The 15,792-nt window shown below is 52.5% G+C and overlaps 5 protein-coding genes across 5 annotated transcripts, besides 3 other annotated features; 4 read left to right on the top strand and 1 right to left on the bottom strand.

Moving 5' to 3' along the window:
* Positions 1-894: part of a dispersed repeat that runs on past the window's edge.
* Positions 895-1,250: 356 nt separating this feature from the next.
* On the top strand, positions 1,251-2,088 carry EKO05_0006218 (uncharacterized protein; the record flags this gene model as incomplete). The annotated part of the gene is made up of 2 exons (XM_038940492.2): positions 1,251-1,382; positions 1,435-2,088. The coding sequence occupies 2 exons, from the start codon at positions 1,251-1,253 to the stop codon at positions 2,086-2,088; spliced, it is 786 nt and encodes a 261-aa protein (XP_038797721.2).
* Positions 2,089-2,659: 571 nt separating this feature from the next.
* Positions 2,660-3,747, bottom strand: EKO05_0006217 (Mitochondrial dicarboxylate transporter; the record flags this gene model as incomplete). The annotated part of the gene is made up of 4 exons (XM_038940411.1): positions 2,660-3,334; positions 3,383-3,484; positions 3,531-3,535; positions 3,588-3,747. 4 exons carry the CDS (start codon positions 3,745-3,747, stop codon positions 2,660-2,662), a joined length of 942 nt encoding a protein of 313 aa, XP_038797720.1.
* A 187-nt stretch (positions 3,748-3,934) lies between these two features.
* Positions 3,935-5,787, top strand: EKO05_0006216 (Phenylalanine--tRNA ligase; the record flags this gene model as incomplete). Its single annotated transcript, XM_038946051.2, has 2 exons — positions 3,935-4,160; positions 4,376-5,787. The coding sequence occupies 2 exons, from the start codon at positions 3,935-3,937 to the stop codon at positions 5,785-5,787; spliced, it is 1,638 nt and encodes a 545-aa protein (XP_038797719.2).
* Positions 4,211-4,239: a tandem repeat.
* A 4,374-nt stretch (positions 5,788-10,161) lies between the features above and the next one.
* Positions 10,162-12,114, top strand: EKO05_0006215 (uncharacterized protein; the record flags this gene model as incomplete). Its single annotated transcript, XM_038940401.2, has 4 exons — positions 10,162-10,341; positions 10,421-10,724; positions 10,774-11,597; positions 11,650-12,114. The coding sequence occupies 4 exons, from the start codon at positions 10,162-10,164 to the stop codon at positions 12,112-12,114; spliced, it is 1,773 nt and encodes a 590-aa protein (XP_038797718.2).
* Positions 12,115-13,368: 1,254 nt separating this feature from the next.
* EKO05_0006214 (Ribose-phosphate diphosphokinase) lies at positions 13,369-14,843 on the top strand (the record flags this gene model as incomplete). Its single annotated transcript, XM_038940519.1, has 5 exons — positions 13,369-13,439; positions 13,687-13,778; positions 13,832-14,204; positions 14,358-14,715; positions 14,769-14,843. The coding sequence occupies 5 exons, from the start codon at positions 13,369-13,371 to the stop codon at positions 14,841-14,843; spliced, it is 969 nt and encodes a 322-aa protein (XP_038797717.1).
* Positions 13,539-13,580: a tandem repeat.
* Positions 14,844-15,792: the final 949 nt, after the last annotated feature.

Here is a 15,792-nt window from a genome sequence, read left to right as displayed (position 1 = left end):
TTATAACTAGAGTAGTATAGTTACTAATCTGCAAATATAGGTCTATAAACCACAATCTCTATACTATTAATAAAGCTAAATATAAGGTTATTAGTAGTTATAAGTAAGCTACTAATAGCTTTATAGCACGCCTCTATTGTTAGTTGTTTTATTATACTTAAATCTAACTTAATCTAACTACCCTATATACCCTAGATGTACTGCAAAATACTGTTCTAGACAGCCCTAAGCTATAAACAACTTCTACTAAATATGTAGATAACATAGCTAAAGGCTAACAGGTAAGCAGTACGCTAGTAAAACACTAGCAAGGCCTCCTCTAGCAAAGAGACTAATGCTAACAGATACCTAGATCTCTTATTACTACTATATTTAAGTAGTAGGTTAAGACTTACAGCTAGCTCCTTTATCTCTGCCTTTATAAACTAAGTAAAAAAGCAAAATAGCTTATTATTAATCCTACTATTAGCCTTAGATAACTATATATTTAGTATTGCTTTAAAGATAGTAAACTAGCAGGATAGTCTCTATAGCCACTTTAGACCTTTACTCTTATCTAGCTAGGTAACAACAGTAATAGCAGTAGAGGCAGCAGCAATTGCGTTATTAGAGGTAGTTTAGAGATACTAGGTTATAAAACTAAACACTATAAGGTGTTAATTAGGGTCTATATTATATATATATTTACTAATAAATCTAAGACAAAAAGATAATTGCTAATATGCCAGATTTACTGTACTTTAATTAACCTAAACCCCTCTGCTGCAAACCTTATTTTTTGTCTTGTCTGAAGTCCCACCAGAGCCAGTCAGGGGTGAGCGACCCGCCATACCCGACCTGGTTGGCTGCCGAAATCTAGTAAGTACGACACAGAAAAGCACCTAATCCCCTCCATTGTCTCGGTCACTTGCGCCGACCCTCCGCCGCGCGTCGGCCAACAATTCCTGAACGCGAGAACGCGCTGTTGCGCGCAAAGCAAAAGTGTAGCCGGGCTGTGCAAGACCGCCCAGACCATGCGGACAAATTCCAGAAGTCGGACGCTTTGGTGACTTGCTTGGCGCGATGCACTGCCCCCCGAACAGCAGTAGAAGCAACTCGACTGCATGACGGATGCGGAAGCTGCGACCTCTCTTCACGCCGCTGCACGCATGATATAAGACTAGCAGCACCTGCTTCGTTCTTCCACGCATCACAGCGACCCACTGCACAGTAAAGCTCTGCTCTCCGCACACATGCTCGCAGCCGCAAACATGCAAGTCACCATCCCATCACCACAGCGCTCGCGCGCATCGTCAGGAAGCAAATCGCCACTTTCCCTCGACCTTTCGGACCTGCCGCCGCTCGTCCAGCCGTCGCCGCCGTCAAACACGCTCATCATCACAGTATGTGTCCCTGCCATTCTCTCACGTGAAGCATAGCTAACGTGCGCCGTAGAACCTCCTTGCGCCTGAGATCTTCCAACCCGCCACCCTGATAGAAATCCGCCAAACAATCGACACCCACGCAAAGGTCCACACATGGGCGCCCCTCAAGTCCTTCAAGCGCATCGTCGTCTCCTTCTTCAGCACGCAGGATGCCATCACCATCCGACAAACGCTCGATGGCGAGACCATCATGGGCTACCGCATCCGCGTTTACTTCGGCATCGACACGCCCATGAACCCCACCGACCAGCACCTCCCGCTCCCTAAGAGCGACAAGCTGTTCTTTATCTCCCCACCGCCGAGCCCGCCCATGGGCTGGGAGATGCGCGACGAGGACGCCCCGAACAAGCTTGTGCACCCTGAGGATCTCGCAGAGGCGCTGGCAAAACTCCACGCGCACCCGTATGACGCTGCGTCGCCCATGTCGGACGCTGAGAAGTCGCCCATCACCAGACGCCGCACTGGCAGCACGGTCGTTGTATATCATCCAGAGGACCACGGCGACTCGCCGCAGCTGCCTGCTATTTCCGTCGAGGATACAACAGAAACCCCGCAGCCGCTGACGCCAGACGCGATGGAGGGCGTCGAGGGTCCGATTGCGACAGAGAAGTCGATGGGGCGGAATGTCAGCACTGCGAGGCCGCCGGTCGAGTTCATGCACTGAGCGAACATTTTCTATCATCGTTTTCGTCTTGTTTCTGTTTATGAAGGTTGCGGCGTTTAAAGAAGCATTGGGGCAAGGCTGATGCATGGCATATCACGGCGTTGGTGGAATCGGGCCTTGGTTGAGCCTTTTGTTTGCTGGGACTGGTACAGGGCGTCGTCCAAAGCGCAGGTTTTCCCATGGTAGTTTACGTATCTTCGAACAACATACGTTGGCTCTCTTTCATCAGGCAAGAAAAGCTTGCCTACCATCACCCATCTCTATCATCTCCATCGCCGTTGTGCAGAACTCAGTTGCGAGCTGAAACATGGCAGTCTTTAATGTTATCCAATTGTCTGTTGGTATATGCTATAATGCGCTATGCCGATTCACCTATGTTCGTCTACGCAACGTATAAACAAGTATATACCCTAGCCCGAAGTCGCCAGAACGCCTCTCATGCAACATGCGCGTGTGCGCACTGGTATCGAACAATGTACACAAAAGCAAAGCAAGCGTCAAGCAGGCACGGCTTCTCTTTCCCCTCTTGTTCTCTTGTCCTCTCTCCACCTCCAAAACCATGCAGCGTCTACTACTCCAGACCCTTGAACCGCCTGAAGTACTTCTTATGCTGCTCCAGAAACAAGAAGGTGAGGACGGTGTGCGGACCGACGCGGATGAAGCTTGGGACCCAGCCCTTGAACATCCACCGCAGGCCCTCCTGGCGGGTGATGTCGGTGACGAGCTTGACCAGGCCTTCCTTGACGTGGGAGCTCATGACGCGCGTCTTGATCACGTCGACGGGCGAGCAGATTGTCGTTGCGACGAAGCCCGCCATGAAGGAGGCGGTGAAGTGCGTGTTCAGGTTGTCCTGCAGCGGCGTGTACTTGAGCAGCAGGCCCTTGAAGCCGTCGTAGGTGGCCAACTGTCCGATTGTCATGAGCACCGCTCGTCCGCAGTTGGGCCACACGCCTTTCCAGAGGCTGGCCACGCCTTCTTCGCGCGCCATGCGTATCACGCCATCCAGGGCGTGTTTGTAGTTGCGTCGCTTCTCCGGCGGAAGCGCAGAGTCGTGCTGCATGCGGACGTTGAGGATGTCGCCTGGGTTGCCGGCGACGCCGCCGAGGAAGCCAGAGATAGAGGCCATGCCGACCAGAGTCAGGAAGGAGGGTTTTGCGTCTGCTGTGGTGAAGCGTTCTTTGAGGGCCTCGTAGACACCGAAGCGCGTCATGGAGTAGGTTATCTGGCGGAGTTGGGCGGCTGAGAGCTGTGGTGTGTTAGTAGAGCATGACTGGGGAGGAATTGGGGGGCGTACGCCACGGTATAGGCCGCCAAAGCCGTCTGTCCTCGCAATGTGGGCGAACATTTGGGACATGTTCAGCTTAGCGCCGCTGGCTGCCTGTGTTTGTAACCGGACCTGGGACTGTGAGTTTGGATGCGTGAGGCTGGTGGTGATGGTGTACCTTGACTGCGCAATGGTTAGAAGACGGCCAATTGAGAGCGCGGCAGCTGCAACCTACCAAGATCCAGTGGGTGTGTGAACAGCGTCGCACAGCAACTCGCGCTCCCTCCAAACCAGAAGGGATAATGCACTGGCCTGTTCACCACCTTCATCACGCTCACCACATCCTCGCTCTTCCTCACCTCAGCACCACTTCTCTGCGTCTTGAGGGCTGACATTATGCAAGAGAGCTGCGCAAATGCTGCATGTAGCTCACGGCGGGCTCTGCGACCTTAACAGAGAGGTACTGCCCCACGTGGATCGGAGAGTGAGTGCTGGCTCGGTGGTTGTTGTGCGGCCGAGAGATTCACGTCATCCGGAAAAATATGCAGCTAACCCGCGGGCACATAGCCGAACAGGCGAACCATGCAGGCACGGATCCCGCGCTTGGCGGACACTCGCGTGCTGCTTGCTGCTGTTTTCTTGGGACGCGACGGTCGACTTCAGCGCGGGCAGTCCATCGAGAAAATGCACATACCGAGGTGGTCCACGGCATCGTGTCGCCAGGTGAACCGAAATGCGGCATTCAGGATACGGACGTCTCAACTGCGTCCCTGGCCGTGCCTGCAGTTGGTGAGAGGCAACTCTTCTGGTGAGTGAGCTGTCATGTGACAATCTCCTCTCGGCACCAAACACCCGACATCCACTTCCACTTCCACTTCCACTTCCACATCTTTGTTGTCGGCCATTTTCTGTCTCCGATGTGCTGCGGCCTGTCAATTCGCTCTTCGCTCTTTGCGTGCAGCCTCAGATCTACGCATGATTGGTCGAGAGCATGCTGCAAAACAAACATCTAAGTCTCGCTAGCGCCACCAAGCCAAGTCGTCGTTGAAGGACGAACATACAAAACAGACGAATGGATGAACACACCCCCAACAATCCTTGACGCCATACCCCGACGCCTGCACCTCCAACCAGACCACCCTCTCACCATCACCCGCAAACTCATCGAGTCACGCTTCCCCGGCTACAAAGCTCACAACGGTCTATTCCCCATTGTCTCTACTGCCCAGAACTTCGACTCCCTGGGCTTCCCACCGGACCATGTTGGCCGGAACCGAACCGACACATACTACCTGAACAAAGAGACCGTACTGCGCACCCACACCTCTGCTCACCAAGCCGACACCTTCCGCGCAAACGAGACCGAAGGGTACTTGATTAGCGCAGACGTTTACCGCCGCGATGCCATTGACCGCTCCCACTACCCTGTGTTCCACCAAATGGAGGGCGCACGAACGTGGGACCGTTCCCAGGCTGAAAAGGAAGGTAGATCCCTCGCAGAAATAATCTGGGCCGACGTGGACAAGATCCCAAAACACAACGTCGTAGTCGAGGACCCAAACCCCACGATGCATGCCGAGCGCAATCCACTACAGACCACACACTCCGCCGAGGAAGTCGAGGCCATCGCCGCGCACCTGAAGCGCAGTTTGGAGGACATGGTCATCACCATCTTCAACGCTGCCAAATCCGCTTCAATTGTAGAAACAGAAGCTGACGAGCCGCTGAAAGTCCGCTGGGTGGAAGCGTACTTTCCCTTCACGTCGCCCAGCTGGGAGCTCGAAGTCTGGTGGCAAGGTGAGTGGCTGGAAGTGCTGGGATCCGGAGTTGTATCTCAGCCCATCCTGAACAATGCCGGTGTGTCTGAACGCGTAGGCTGGGCGTTTGGTCTCGGTCTCGAGCGTATCGCCATGCTTCTGTACTCCATTCCCGACATTCGACTCTTCTGGTCCAAGGACACCCGCTTCTTGAGCCAATTCAGCGAAGCCGGACCGATCAAGACGTTTGTCCCCTTCAGCAAATATCCCGCGTGTTTCAAGGACGTGAGCTTCTGGCTTCAGCCCAAGAAGAGCGCTGCAGGGGGTGCGGGCGCAGGTGCGGCTTCTATTCACCCACCGGCAACAGCACCTACGCCATCCCCGTCAGATTCTGCAACTAGCTCCTCGACGATCATACCTCCTGCAGCGCCAGCTCCTGCAGCGCCTTCGTTCCACGAAAACGATGTCATGGAAATCGCGCGCGAGGTCTGTGGCGACCTGGTCGAGGATGTAAGGCTTGTGGATGAGTTTGAGCACCCCAAGACCGGCAAGAAAAGCTTGTGCTACCGCATCAACTATCGCAGCTTGGAACGCACGCTCACCAACGAGGAAACAAATGCATTGCATGAGCGGCTGCGCAGTCTCCTCGTTGACAGACTGGGTGTGGAGCTACGGTAGAACCTGTGCACTTTGCGTGTAATTGCTGTATTGAGAAATTGTCGTAGTGCACCATCACAGTCGAGGTTCATGCGTTCAGCTCTTGTTCTAGGTTAAGGCTATGGACTTTCAGGGAGGTGGTCACGCGAGCAAGAAGTTCTGGAACGAAGAGTAGGCGGACGCCAAGTCGCGGTGACATCTCGACAGGACGCCTCGCGCTCTGTTCTAGCCTTCGATCTAGATATGTTAACTTGTGTACGATAGCTGTAGCAAATCTTCGACCCGGTCAGAGTGTATTTTATGTAAAGCAAAATCTGTACGCATTGAAATTACAACCTAGCGCATCTTTGATATGTCACCGGTCTGCATATTTATGTAGAGGACTGCTAAGCCTATTCAATCTAGTCCTCAGGTCACTACTACGAGCTCTGCATCGAGGCAACGACATTCACACGAACAATCAGGCCAGCTACAAATCACTAGAGCTACCAGTGAAGCCAAAACACCGTCACAAGACCCTCGCCCATGCCGCTCTCTACAAGACCAACACTGCTCGTGTGAAGCTCGTCGCTGTATTGTTGTAGTTCACGATGAGTCGTGTAGCCTATCAGCGGACTTGGACTGATAGACGTGAGCTATTGTACTCACGTCTGTAGCTCACGTGTCAGCATGTGACGATACAAAGCTGCGGCGACGTTAATGTGCGCTCTTGATTTTGCAAGAACAGCGAGCCACAAACGCACCTGCTCCTTGAGTCCTGATATCTAACTACCTTGGCTTTGTCGACAAGTCCCCAATACACAAATGCAGCTCCACTGCACTCCTTGCATGAGGTTGACAAATGTCTAGACCCCAGTGGAGACCTCCAGGCTCTGTTATATAGAACTCTAGAATCGTTACCTGTGTCTTGTGTCTTCTGCAGTATGATGGGTGCACTTGTTGCAAGGATTCGAAGAAACTACGTCAGAGACTGGCGTTAATGTGCAGCAATCGGCCCAGAACTGACGAGCATCTAGAGTGCCAGACGTGAAATTATCGTGTCTAAAGACTGTTCCGATGCAATCAGGCCATTGCTGCAGCTCTTAGTGTTTACGGAAATGCTCTCTACGGTGAACGGTGTGAATGATTGCAGGCAGTTGCGTTGTTCTCAAGACCTGGTCCCTACCGGGATCGACAAGTATCAGCATTGCGGGCATCCATGTGTTTGACTCGGTGAAGTTAGGAGCAACCTGGTAGTGTCTTGGACTGCCCTCGCGTAAGGTAGTGCGTTAGACGCTGTGGTGGAGTGAATGCTTCGGTGGTCGAAGAGCAGCTGGCTAGGTCTGTAGATCTGGTTCTATCGGATGAGTTGCTGTGCTGAACATGCATGATGTGCCTTGAGTAATTGACAAATCAACTTCTCACCGGAACCTCGTGCCGATACCTAGCGTGACCGATAGCACGTACTGCGTATATCAGTCCTCGGCGAGAGTCCGAGGAGGTCCATGAGGGAGGATGGGGAAGATGAGAAGGCTTTTCGTTGTTAGTCGAATCTTGGGGCTGTATTTCTTCTTCTGTTCTTGTGGATAGCCACACGAATGGTATCGAGCAGTATGCTGTTGAGTAACAACAATGAGCCTGCTACCATCTTTATGTCGTGTCAAAACTACAAAAGGCCGACGACGGTTCCTTCAAGAATGGGGCACCGCGAGTGTGGATTCTCGGTAGTTCTATCGGGAGGAAGAGATCTGCACGTTTCAGTGATCTACAGGTTCGAAAATTGTAATTTGTACGGCAGAATTATCGAGATATAGTAGTAATGACTAAGTTCGGAGCATGCATACAATGTGCTAGTGATTTCTGAGAGTAGATGGCCGACATAATAACAGCGGACTGAGTGTGAACCATCGCGTGGCACATTGTGCATGTTGGAGGACTGTTACAATTCTTTGGGGTCAATGTGTAGAAGCCTGAGTGCTAGTGGAGCACGCTGCACCGGTGTAGGCGCTCTATCGGCTGCAAGGATCCGATCATTGGGAGAACTAGTCCACTTAGTAGCCCAGGGCAGGAAAGTCCTCCTACAATCTGTGTCGAATAATTGCGGGTAGACATGGTCGAAGGGCGACCCTGGTTCATATTACAGAAGGTGTAAGCAATGACGGGAGGCTTTAGATGCAATCGAGCAGTGTCACGACTCGAATACGTCGCGCTTTGATTGAATCGAAATCATAGCCGGCAAGGCGACCGCATGATGCGAAGAGCGCAATGCTGCAACTTTGTCGAGTCATATTGGAAGCGGACACAGTTACTACTCCGGTCAATGAACGATTATTGAAGAATAGGGTGATTCAGCGCAATGAACCTAGTAGGTGCGATTACGTATAGTCTGCGTACAGGACCTCTCCAAACAAGTCGAAAGAGACTATCGAATCAAGCCGAAAGGCCTGCTTTTGGAGCATCTTGCCGCATACGATTCTGTGCTGCAAGAAGGACCACACACGCAATAACTCCGAGAAAGGGACAGGAAAGGAGGTAGCCGCATGCGGGTTGCGTCGAATGATTCCAAGTTGGGTGGGGGCTCGTGCTGCTGCTCCCCTGCTCATCACAGCATCGCTTGGCGTGACTTCGGATCGCAACTCGCAGGCGGAAGTATTGCCGACGGATTGCACAGCGAATGCTTTTTGAGAGAAGTCTGACTTCGAGGGTTGTGTTTTTGAAAACATATGCGCCGATTCCAGAACATTAAACGCTCAATCAACGCCATCTGTTTGGAAGAGTAATCCAGAGGATCCAGATGTTTGCTTTGAATCTTCCTTGAGAAGCCACACCGACAAGAATGGCACTATGAAACGGCTGCAGCCACAGACAAGGCCCGTTCATCCTGCAGGCATCACTCGTAAGGAACGGATCCTCCAGTTCCAGTTTACACCTGTAAAAGGGGGAAGGGGAATGTAACGTCCCTGGGTGTTGTACTTCTTACTGTGAGCCGCTACAGATGCACGTTGGTATGCAATGTGTGTGATTGCTGCAAAGCTTGGAACTCACACGGGAGAAGAACTTAAGAAAGCTTGGCAAGTCTTATCCAACGCAACTGTCCAGGGCAAACCATGGCTTGCCTGTCGAGCTCTTATATTGGTACCGTTTTGTGTTTCGTTGGAAGCGGGGAGGCTTCAACGCCAGGCATCTGGAAGCCAGCGCTCCCCCCTAGGTGGATTCAAGCCGTGTAGAGCAATCTCAAACGTGTAGCCCCGAGCCAGGCTGCCCCGCGGGCTCAAGCGAAACGAGAACGTGCCATCTGCGCTGAGAGAGATCACCTCTTGGGGCAAGGTTCATGCAGCCCGGGTAATGGTCACGAAAGACGATGTGATAGAGACGATGCAAGCCCTTTGTGCCTGATCTGCAATCTGGTCTAACGGTCAACATGGGTGTGTGGCTCTTCGGTGACAGGCGCAGGGAAGGTGCTGGGACACGACAGACCCTGGCCATCTCTGTTTCGACCCCACTTGGTGAAAATCATTGGCACAGGACGATCCTTTGCAGTGAGACGGCGAGCCAGTGGTAGCAACAGCTTCTCGGGAATACGTGTTGCTCCGAAAGTTGCGCTGGAATCCTCAGAGCTTCTGCCGTGCCGCGATTCAACACTGTTTTCTCACGTGGCATCTGCAGGAAGGACGCTGGAGGCCGCGCTAACGTCGCTTCGGCCTTCCTCACCTCTGCCCACGTACCGAATGGCTCTGAGCGCTCTGCACCGATGTGCAGTATCATCGACACTCAACCGAACAACATCTTCCCAGCTTCAGATGGACACAACAAAGTCGCGGAAATAATTTTGTGGGCGTTCGGTCCCGGGTTCGCCTATATCGCCACGTAAACCCAAACCTCACGATGAGCTGTGCTCTTTCCGCGCACCCGCCCACGTGCTGCTACAGTCCAAGCAAGCGACTAGCCGGCTTTCCTGCCAATTTAGCTGGCTGTCTCCGTTGCTGATGCGCAATCCGCCATTCGCAAGCCAGTGCTGTCAGGACTTATGATTGAAGCTTCTTGCGTCATGTGCTTGCGCTAGAGCGACGGCGCTGCTTCCCCAGCGTCCTGCAGATCAACGCCATGCATATCACGAAAAGCACGCCGTCTGTGTGCCAGAAGTAGGCTGGGAAGGTGCCGTGATGTGCAACATGCAGATCGCCCTAGTCCTTAGCTCGGACGGTATAGCCTTGGTCGTTCCCCAGAAGTCGCCAGACATGAGAGGTTAGGCTCGCGTTTCACCCCAAAGCCCGCCATGGCCTATTCGGGATGCGCCTCCGACAGCCTAGACGCACCGCTGTTAAGGTACTTCGCAGTAGCAGGGGGTCCCTCGTCGCTGTGTGTATCAATAGCAGTCTGGATGAGCCACACTTAAGTCGCTGCTTGCTATCAGCCATGCAGGGAACGCCCTTATGTTTGACGAACCCGCTTTCCAAGTCTCACCTACCTTGTACTTCAGACAGTGAGCCACGGGAACCTCAAACGACGGCCATGACACACATTGCCAGCTGCATACGGCCTGACGCTGTTAAGACATCCGTTTATATAATTCAAGAAACATCCATCAGCATGAGTGTAAGTGCCCAAAAGCATATAAACCCTTTCAATGAGTTTCCATCTACCTCGCCGGTCCACTTCGCTAAGAGACCTTCAGGCTTCCAGAGACCTGAGCGTATCAAGTGCGCCTCTGATCAAAAGCCCACCCACCACCAACCTTCCTCAGACTGCCTCCAGGTACCAAATTTGGCCATCACCCAAGCTTGCTGCCGGAGAGTCGTCTGATAAGCTGGCGGCCCTGTCTGTTAGCCGCTCCGGCACATCACTCAGTGATACAGCTGTTCTACCAGAGGCTGTGCCGTTCTGGCAGCGTGCAGGCTCAATGTCGAGGAGGAGGAAAGTCAGCGTTCCCGAGATATCGAGTACCATGACAACGGTCCAAGAAATGCTTGTTGATTCTCGTAAGTACCATGTGGGCTGCATCCAACCCTAACCACTAACACGTTGAAGCAACAATTCCCGGCAGACCACCTCTACGCAGGCCTTCGTATGATAACTTCGGTCATGAGAGGTCCAATAGTGCCCCGGGCACAAATTGGAGGGCTGGTCCCTTTGGCGATGCGATGATTTCTTGTATTACTGGACCCACCCCTGTTCTGGCGCAGCAAACAACTCCCACCCTTCCCCAAGAGTTGCCCAGCGCTGCTGGACCGTCACTTTCTCCAATCCTTAGTCCTGGTGCGAAGCCGTCACTGAGTGTTGATACAAGAAACTCAGCCCTGCCACCTGAGGTACCTCCCAAGTCGCCGGCTGTCGAACGCAAGGGATCGCCAACTCCTCTTAAGCTCAGCTCCAAATCGAGCAGAACTCCACTCACAACGCCAGCGTCTGCGGCATCGAGCGGTGCTACTCTTCTCAGTGCAACTGATGTGAGACGCTCGCCGAAAACAGGGACACTCCTTTCAACTCCTTCATCAGCAGTGTCAAACTCCTTCCGCACAGCGTCACCACGAAGCTCACCGCGGGTTGAGAAGCAAGACCCACTCACAACTCAAGGCTCGTCGCACACCCGTAACACGTCAGAGTCATCAATCATGGATCGTGGTCGTCCTGCTCAGCGCACCACCAAGAGATCACACAGCCGGACTGCCTCGGAGTCTCTTGGTCCTGCTGGCCAGGGAACTGATAAATGGACACTTCCACGAGGCATGCGCGTGCCTGAAGCGTCGGGTCGCATGAGTAATGCCGACCAGGAGACACTTCACAAGCAGGCTTACGAGCAGGCTGGCAACTTCGAAGTATTGAACAAGGGGGATGTAGCATCTATGTCTAGGGTCAGTCGTGCCTCCACCATCATTTCAAACACGGCAACTGACATCACCACAGGAACTCCGCGCTTTAGATGAACGTTGCGACTATCTTCGCAGGACATACAAATCCCTGCGAGCAGGACGTCAGAAGCTTCACAGCCGCATGATCTCTTATCTCAAACGTGGAGAGACTGCTATTTTCTCCCGCGAGTCTCTTCTCAAACAGGAAGAAGCACTTGCCGAGCTGGACAACTCCATTGATGAGTTCATTGCCAAATTAGAGCAATCCGAGAACCGACGCTTGCGCCTCCGGCAAAAGCTACTTGAGCACGTAGCCGCAGCTATAGTACTGAGCCCTGCTATGCGCCGCGATACGGCAGAGACCACCCCACCGCGAAGCCCCGTCAAAGCAGAGGACAGCCCTGTCCGCGCTCAACTGAAGGAAACGGAATCAATCAAGATATACGCGGACGGCCACGTGCTTAACCTGTTCTCCAACATCGAGAAAGCCATTAGTCAGATGTGCGAGCAAACCTGCTAAGGCTTCTTGCTGCCTTCTATCCTATCTTCTTCGACCATGACCTCACCCTGCCCTATGCGGCACCTTACTAATATTAGGTCACGACTTCGAGAACATCCCACGACATTATCACGACTTGTATCACTCATTCTTTTTATTTCTTCTGGCTGACTCGTACAACATCGTCTGTGTTGGTGTTCCATTTCTATTTTGATTTTAACCGATACCCGGACGGCTTAGCTTTCAGTACTTAACAATGTTCTTTTGTTGCAAGGCTGCTGATGATGACATGCTTGGGGTGTTTCATGTTGGACGGCTCGATTGAAAACACGGCAGAGCACTGCAACATGATGTAGCATATACCGGAGACCGCTCCACAAGAGCCTTAGAATCCAGAATACATTCACATGTCAAACGCTTCCTTCCGTTTCACGCAAACGAAAACTGACTGGCTGGCTACCTGCGATGCCACCGGCTTCAAACCCCCGCAGGCTGGATGCCGAAGGTAGACTCCTCCAATCATTGTTGTCCACTACGACAAGCTCAGTGAGTACAGCAACCCTGTAACGATGTGATTTCAAATTCCACTCCACGGGACAGAGAGGCAAGGGTGTCGGCAACATGCACCTGCGTCTTTGGGATGACGTCTAGTCCAAGAACAAGGAAGCGTCCGTTGAGGTCATCGTGAGACCAGAAGTATGCGATTACGGCTATAGTACGTTTCAACGGCATAGGAGCACTCACAGCAGGTACCCGATGTGTAAAGATATGCGGGGGCCATGCAAGGTCCCTGACACTTCTGTAGGATCGAGAGCACGAGAAGAAATTCTAATGTGACATCATAACGCGAAACTACGAGCTGTCCGGATCTCGGCTTGCATGTGGGTACACTTGGCGTAAATAATGCCATGCGTGTGGAGAATGAAGTAACAGATTGTTTTGGGTGTTGGCTATCACCTTTGGCAAAGCTGTAGCTCGACATGGTAGGTCTGGCCTCTTTGGACAGGAAAACCCTGACTGGAGACGCCTATTAGGTGACATCGCCCAAGCAATGCATAGCAAGGGAGCTCTACATGTGATAAGCTTGACCTGCTCTCCGTCAGAAAATGTTCGATGAGAACGGAGTCCCGGTCCAGGGACGACAGTAAATGTGCTGGGGTCGCCCACTCCAATTCAGGGTTCCGACTTGGCGGGGGTGAGTGGTCCGTGCACAACCGACTCGAAAAGTTTCAATTTCGAATAATTGCAGCGACGCACTCACCACGTATCATCACCATGGCGACAAACAGCATCAAGCTGCTTACTGGCAACAGCTACCCTCAGCTCGCCCAACTAGTAGCTGACAGGTACGTTCAACCGACTCCGGACGACCGAAAGCTCTCCTTGGCATGCTGGCTGTGCGTCGACAACTGCATTTGTGCTTTACAGGAACGACAAACATGACACTGGCGGCTTGCAGCCTGCGGCTTGCAGCCTGCGGCTTGCGGGACTTTGCTGCCGCTCTCAACTCAGCGTCCGGGCTCAAATGCCCCACGAACATGGGCGATCTTGGACATTTTGATCTCCCATGACACTACTAACAACTAATCGTAGGCTGGGGATTGAACTCACGAAAATTCTAGTCCTTCAGTACTCGAATCAAGAAACCTCCGTCACTATCGGTGAATCTGTCAGAGATGAAGATGGTATGCACCGCCACGCGGATCATGCAGATCTACTGTAACTCATCGTACGACAGTGTTCATCCTGCAATCTACCCCACCTGGCGACATCAACGATGCCCTCATGGAGCTCCTGATCATGATCAACGCATGCAAAACCGCATCTGCACGCCGTATTACTGCTGTCCTTCCGAACTTCCCATACGCCCGCCAGGACAAGAAGGACAAGTCCCGTGCCCCCATCACAGCCAAGCTGATGGCCAACATGCTTCAAACTGCCGGATGCAACCACGTGATTACTATGGATCTTCACGCCAGTCAAATCCAAGGGTTTTTCAACGTTCCTGTAGACAATCTCTACGCAGAGCCTAGTACGCTGAGATGGATTCGCGAGAACCTGGACGTAAAGAACTGTGTCATTGTCAGCCCTGATGCCGGAGGTGCCAAGCGGTAAGGATCTTCTTCTCATGAGACGACCCCTCGTGAAACTTGCTCTTTCGGATCTACATGGGGGTGTGACTCTTCTGCAATTGATGACAATAGACTGGGTCCCCGGATGCTGAGTGCGCCATTTTCGGTCGTGTCGTGCTAACTGGGATGCAGAGCAACATCCATCGCTGATGGCCTCAACTTGCCATTTGCGCTTATCCACAAAGAACGCACCCGGCCAAACGAGGTCTCCAGAATGACACTTGTTGGAGAGGTAGCCGGCAAGACTGCTATTCTTGTCGACGACATGGCGGATACCTGCGGTACTCTTGTCAAAGCCGCAAGTGTCTTGATTGACCAGGGCGGCGCGAAGGACGCTATCGCCATTGTCACGCATGGTATCTTGAGTGGAACCGCCATCGAAGCTTTGAACGGTAGCAGGCTCAAGAAGATTGTTGTGACCAACACGGTACCCCACGAAGAGAAGAAGGAGATGTGCGACCGCATTGAGACGATCGACATCAGCCCCACTGTAAGTAATCACATGGCGATTGAACAAGCGGTATCGTCTGACGACGTGTACAGCTCGCCGAGGCCTGCAGACGTACCCACAACGGCGAGAGTGTATCTTTCCTCTTCAAGCATGCGCCCGTTGATTAAACGCGGTATACCCCATAAAGAGCCCGTGCGTTCATTCATTACTGGCGTTCAGGAGTATGGTCAAAACTACATTGCGACTTTACCGATTCAAGGCTGTCTTGATGAGTCTAAAGAGCCATTGCATTCTCCATTATCGAGATCTTCCGTCACTGTGGTGAAGCCACTGCTGCCAAGAGATGAGACATTGTCGCTTTGCACCCACATTAATGACTGCGAACTTCCAAATCTTGTGCCTCGCTAGGCTGTGGCAGAAGACTAACCAGCTGTCAAAAAGTCTGACATTCGTGGCAAAGCGCGCAACATGCGTTTTGCTAATGTGCGCATTACGCTAACGTAGCTAGTTACGACATGGACCGCACCGGCCAAACTCTATATCATCGTCAAACCAGCCAAGTATAATCGATCCGAATTCGTTTTCCTTCCCCATCTGCAACCTGGCCGACATTCTGGTCGCCCACGAAATTGACCGCGTTGTACTCCAGGTGGATTCAGCACGACTTCAACGTTCTCTTCGGTCCGCAAGCGGGCCAAACTTGTTCCATCCTCCATTCGCAATCTGGTACACTAAAACGGGTCTGTCTTTACTGAATCCGTACACACGTCCGAGATCTGCGAACGAAATGGAAGTCATCTTCGCGTGCAGTGCCTCCCGTCGAAATGCCAGACATCCATGAGTCATGCACACTGCATTACCAGACGACCATAAGCAACTGAGCGGATCTGTCCTTCCGGTGGCTCGTGCAAAGCCTAAGTAATATCCTGTTCGGGAGGCCCGCAACCCCAATTTTCCTGTGCTTGCAGCTAGCTATCACGGACGGTTGTGGGAAGTATCGTCACTAGCCTTGATGTGCTTCTTGTCCACGTGGTTTCGCATCCGCTTCAACTTTGTGTCCCGTATCTGGAGCCGCCCTTGAGGTATCGCGGAGATTGCACGGTGATCCTGCGAGCT

This window comes from Ascochyta rabiei, chromosome 10 (genome assembly GCF_004011695.2).
Source record: "Ascochyta rabiei chromosome 10, complete sequence".
Classification (NCBI taxonomy): domain Eukaryota; kingdom Fungi; phylum Ascomycota; class Dothideomycetes; order Pleosporales; family Didymellaceae; genus Ascochyta; species Ascochyta rabiei.
Note: the sequence above shows the minus strand (reverse complement) of the source record. Positions and strands in the feature narration are given on the sequence as shown.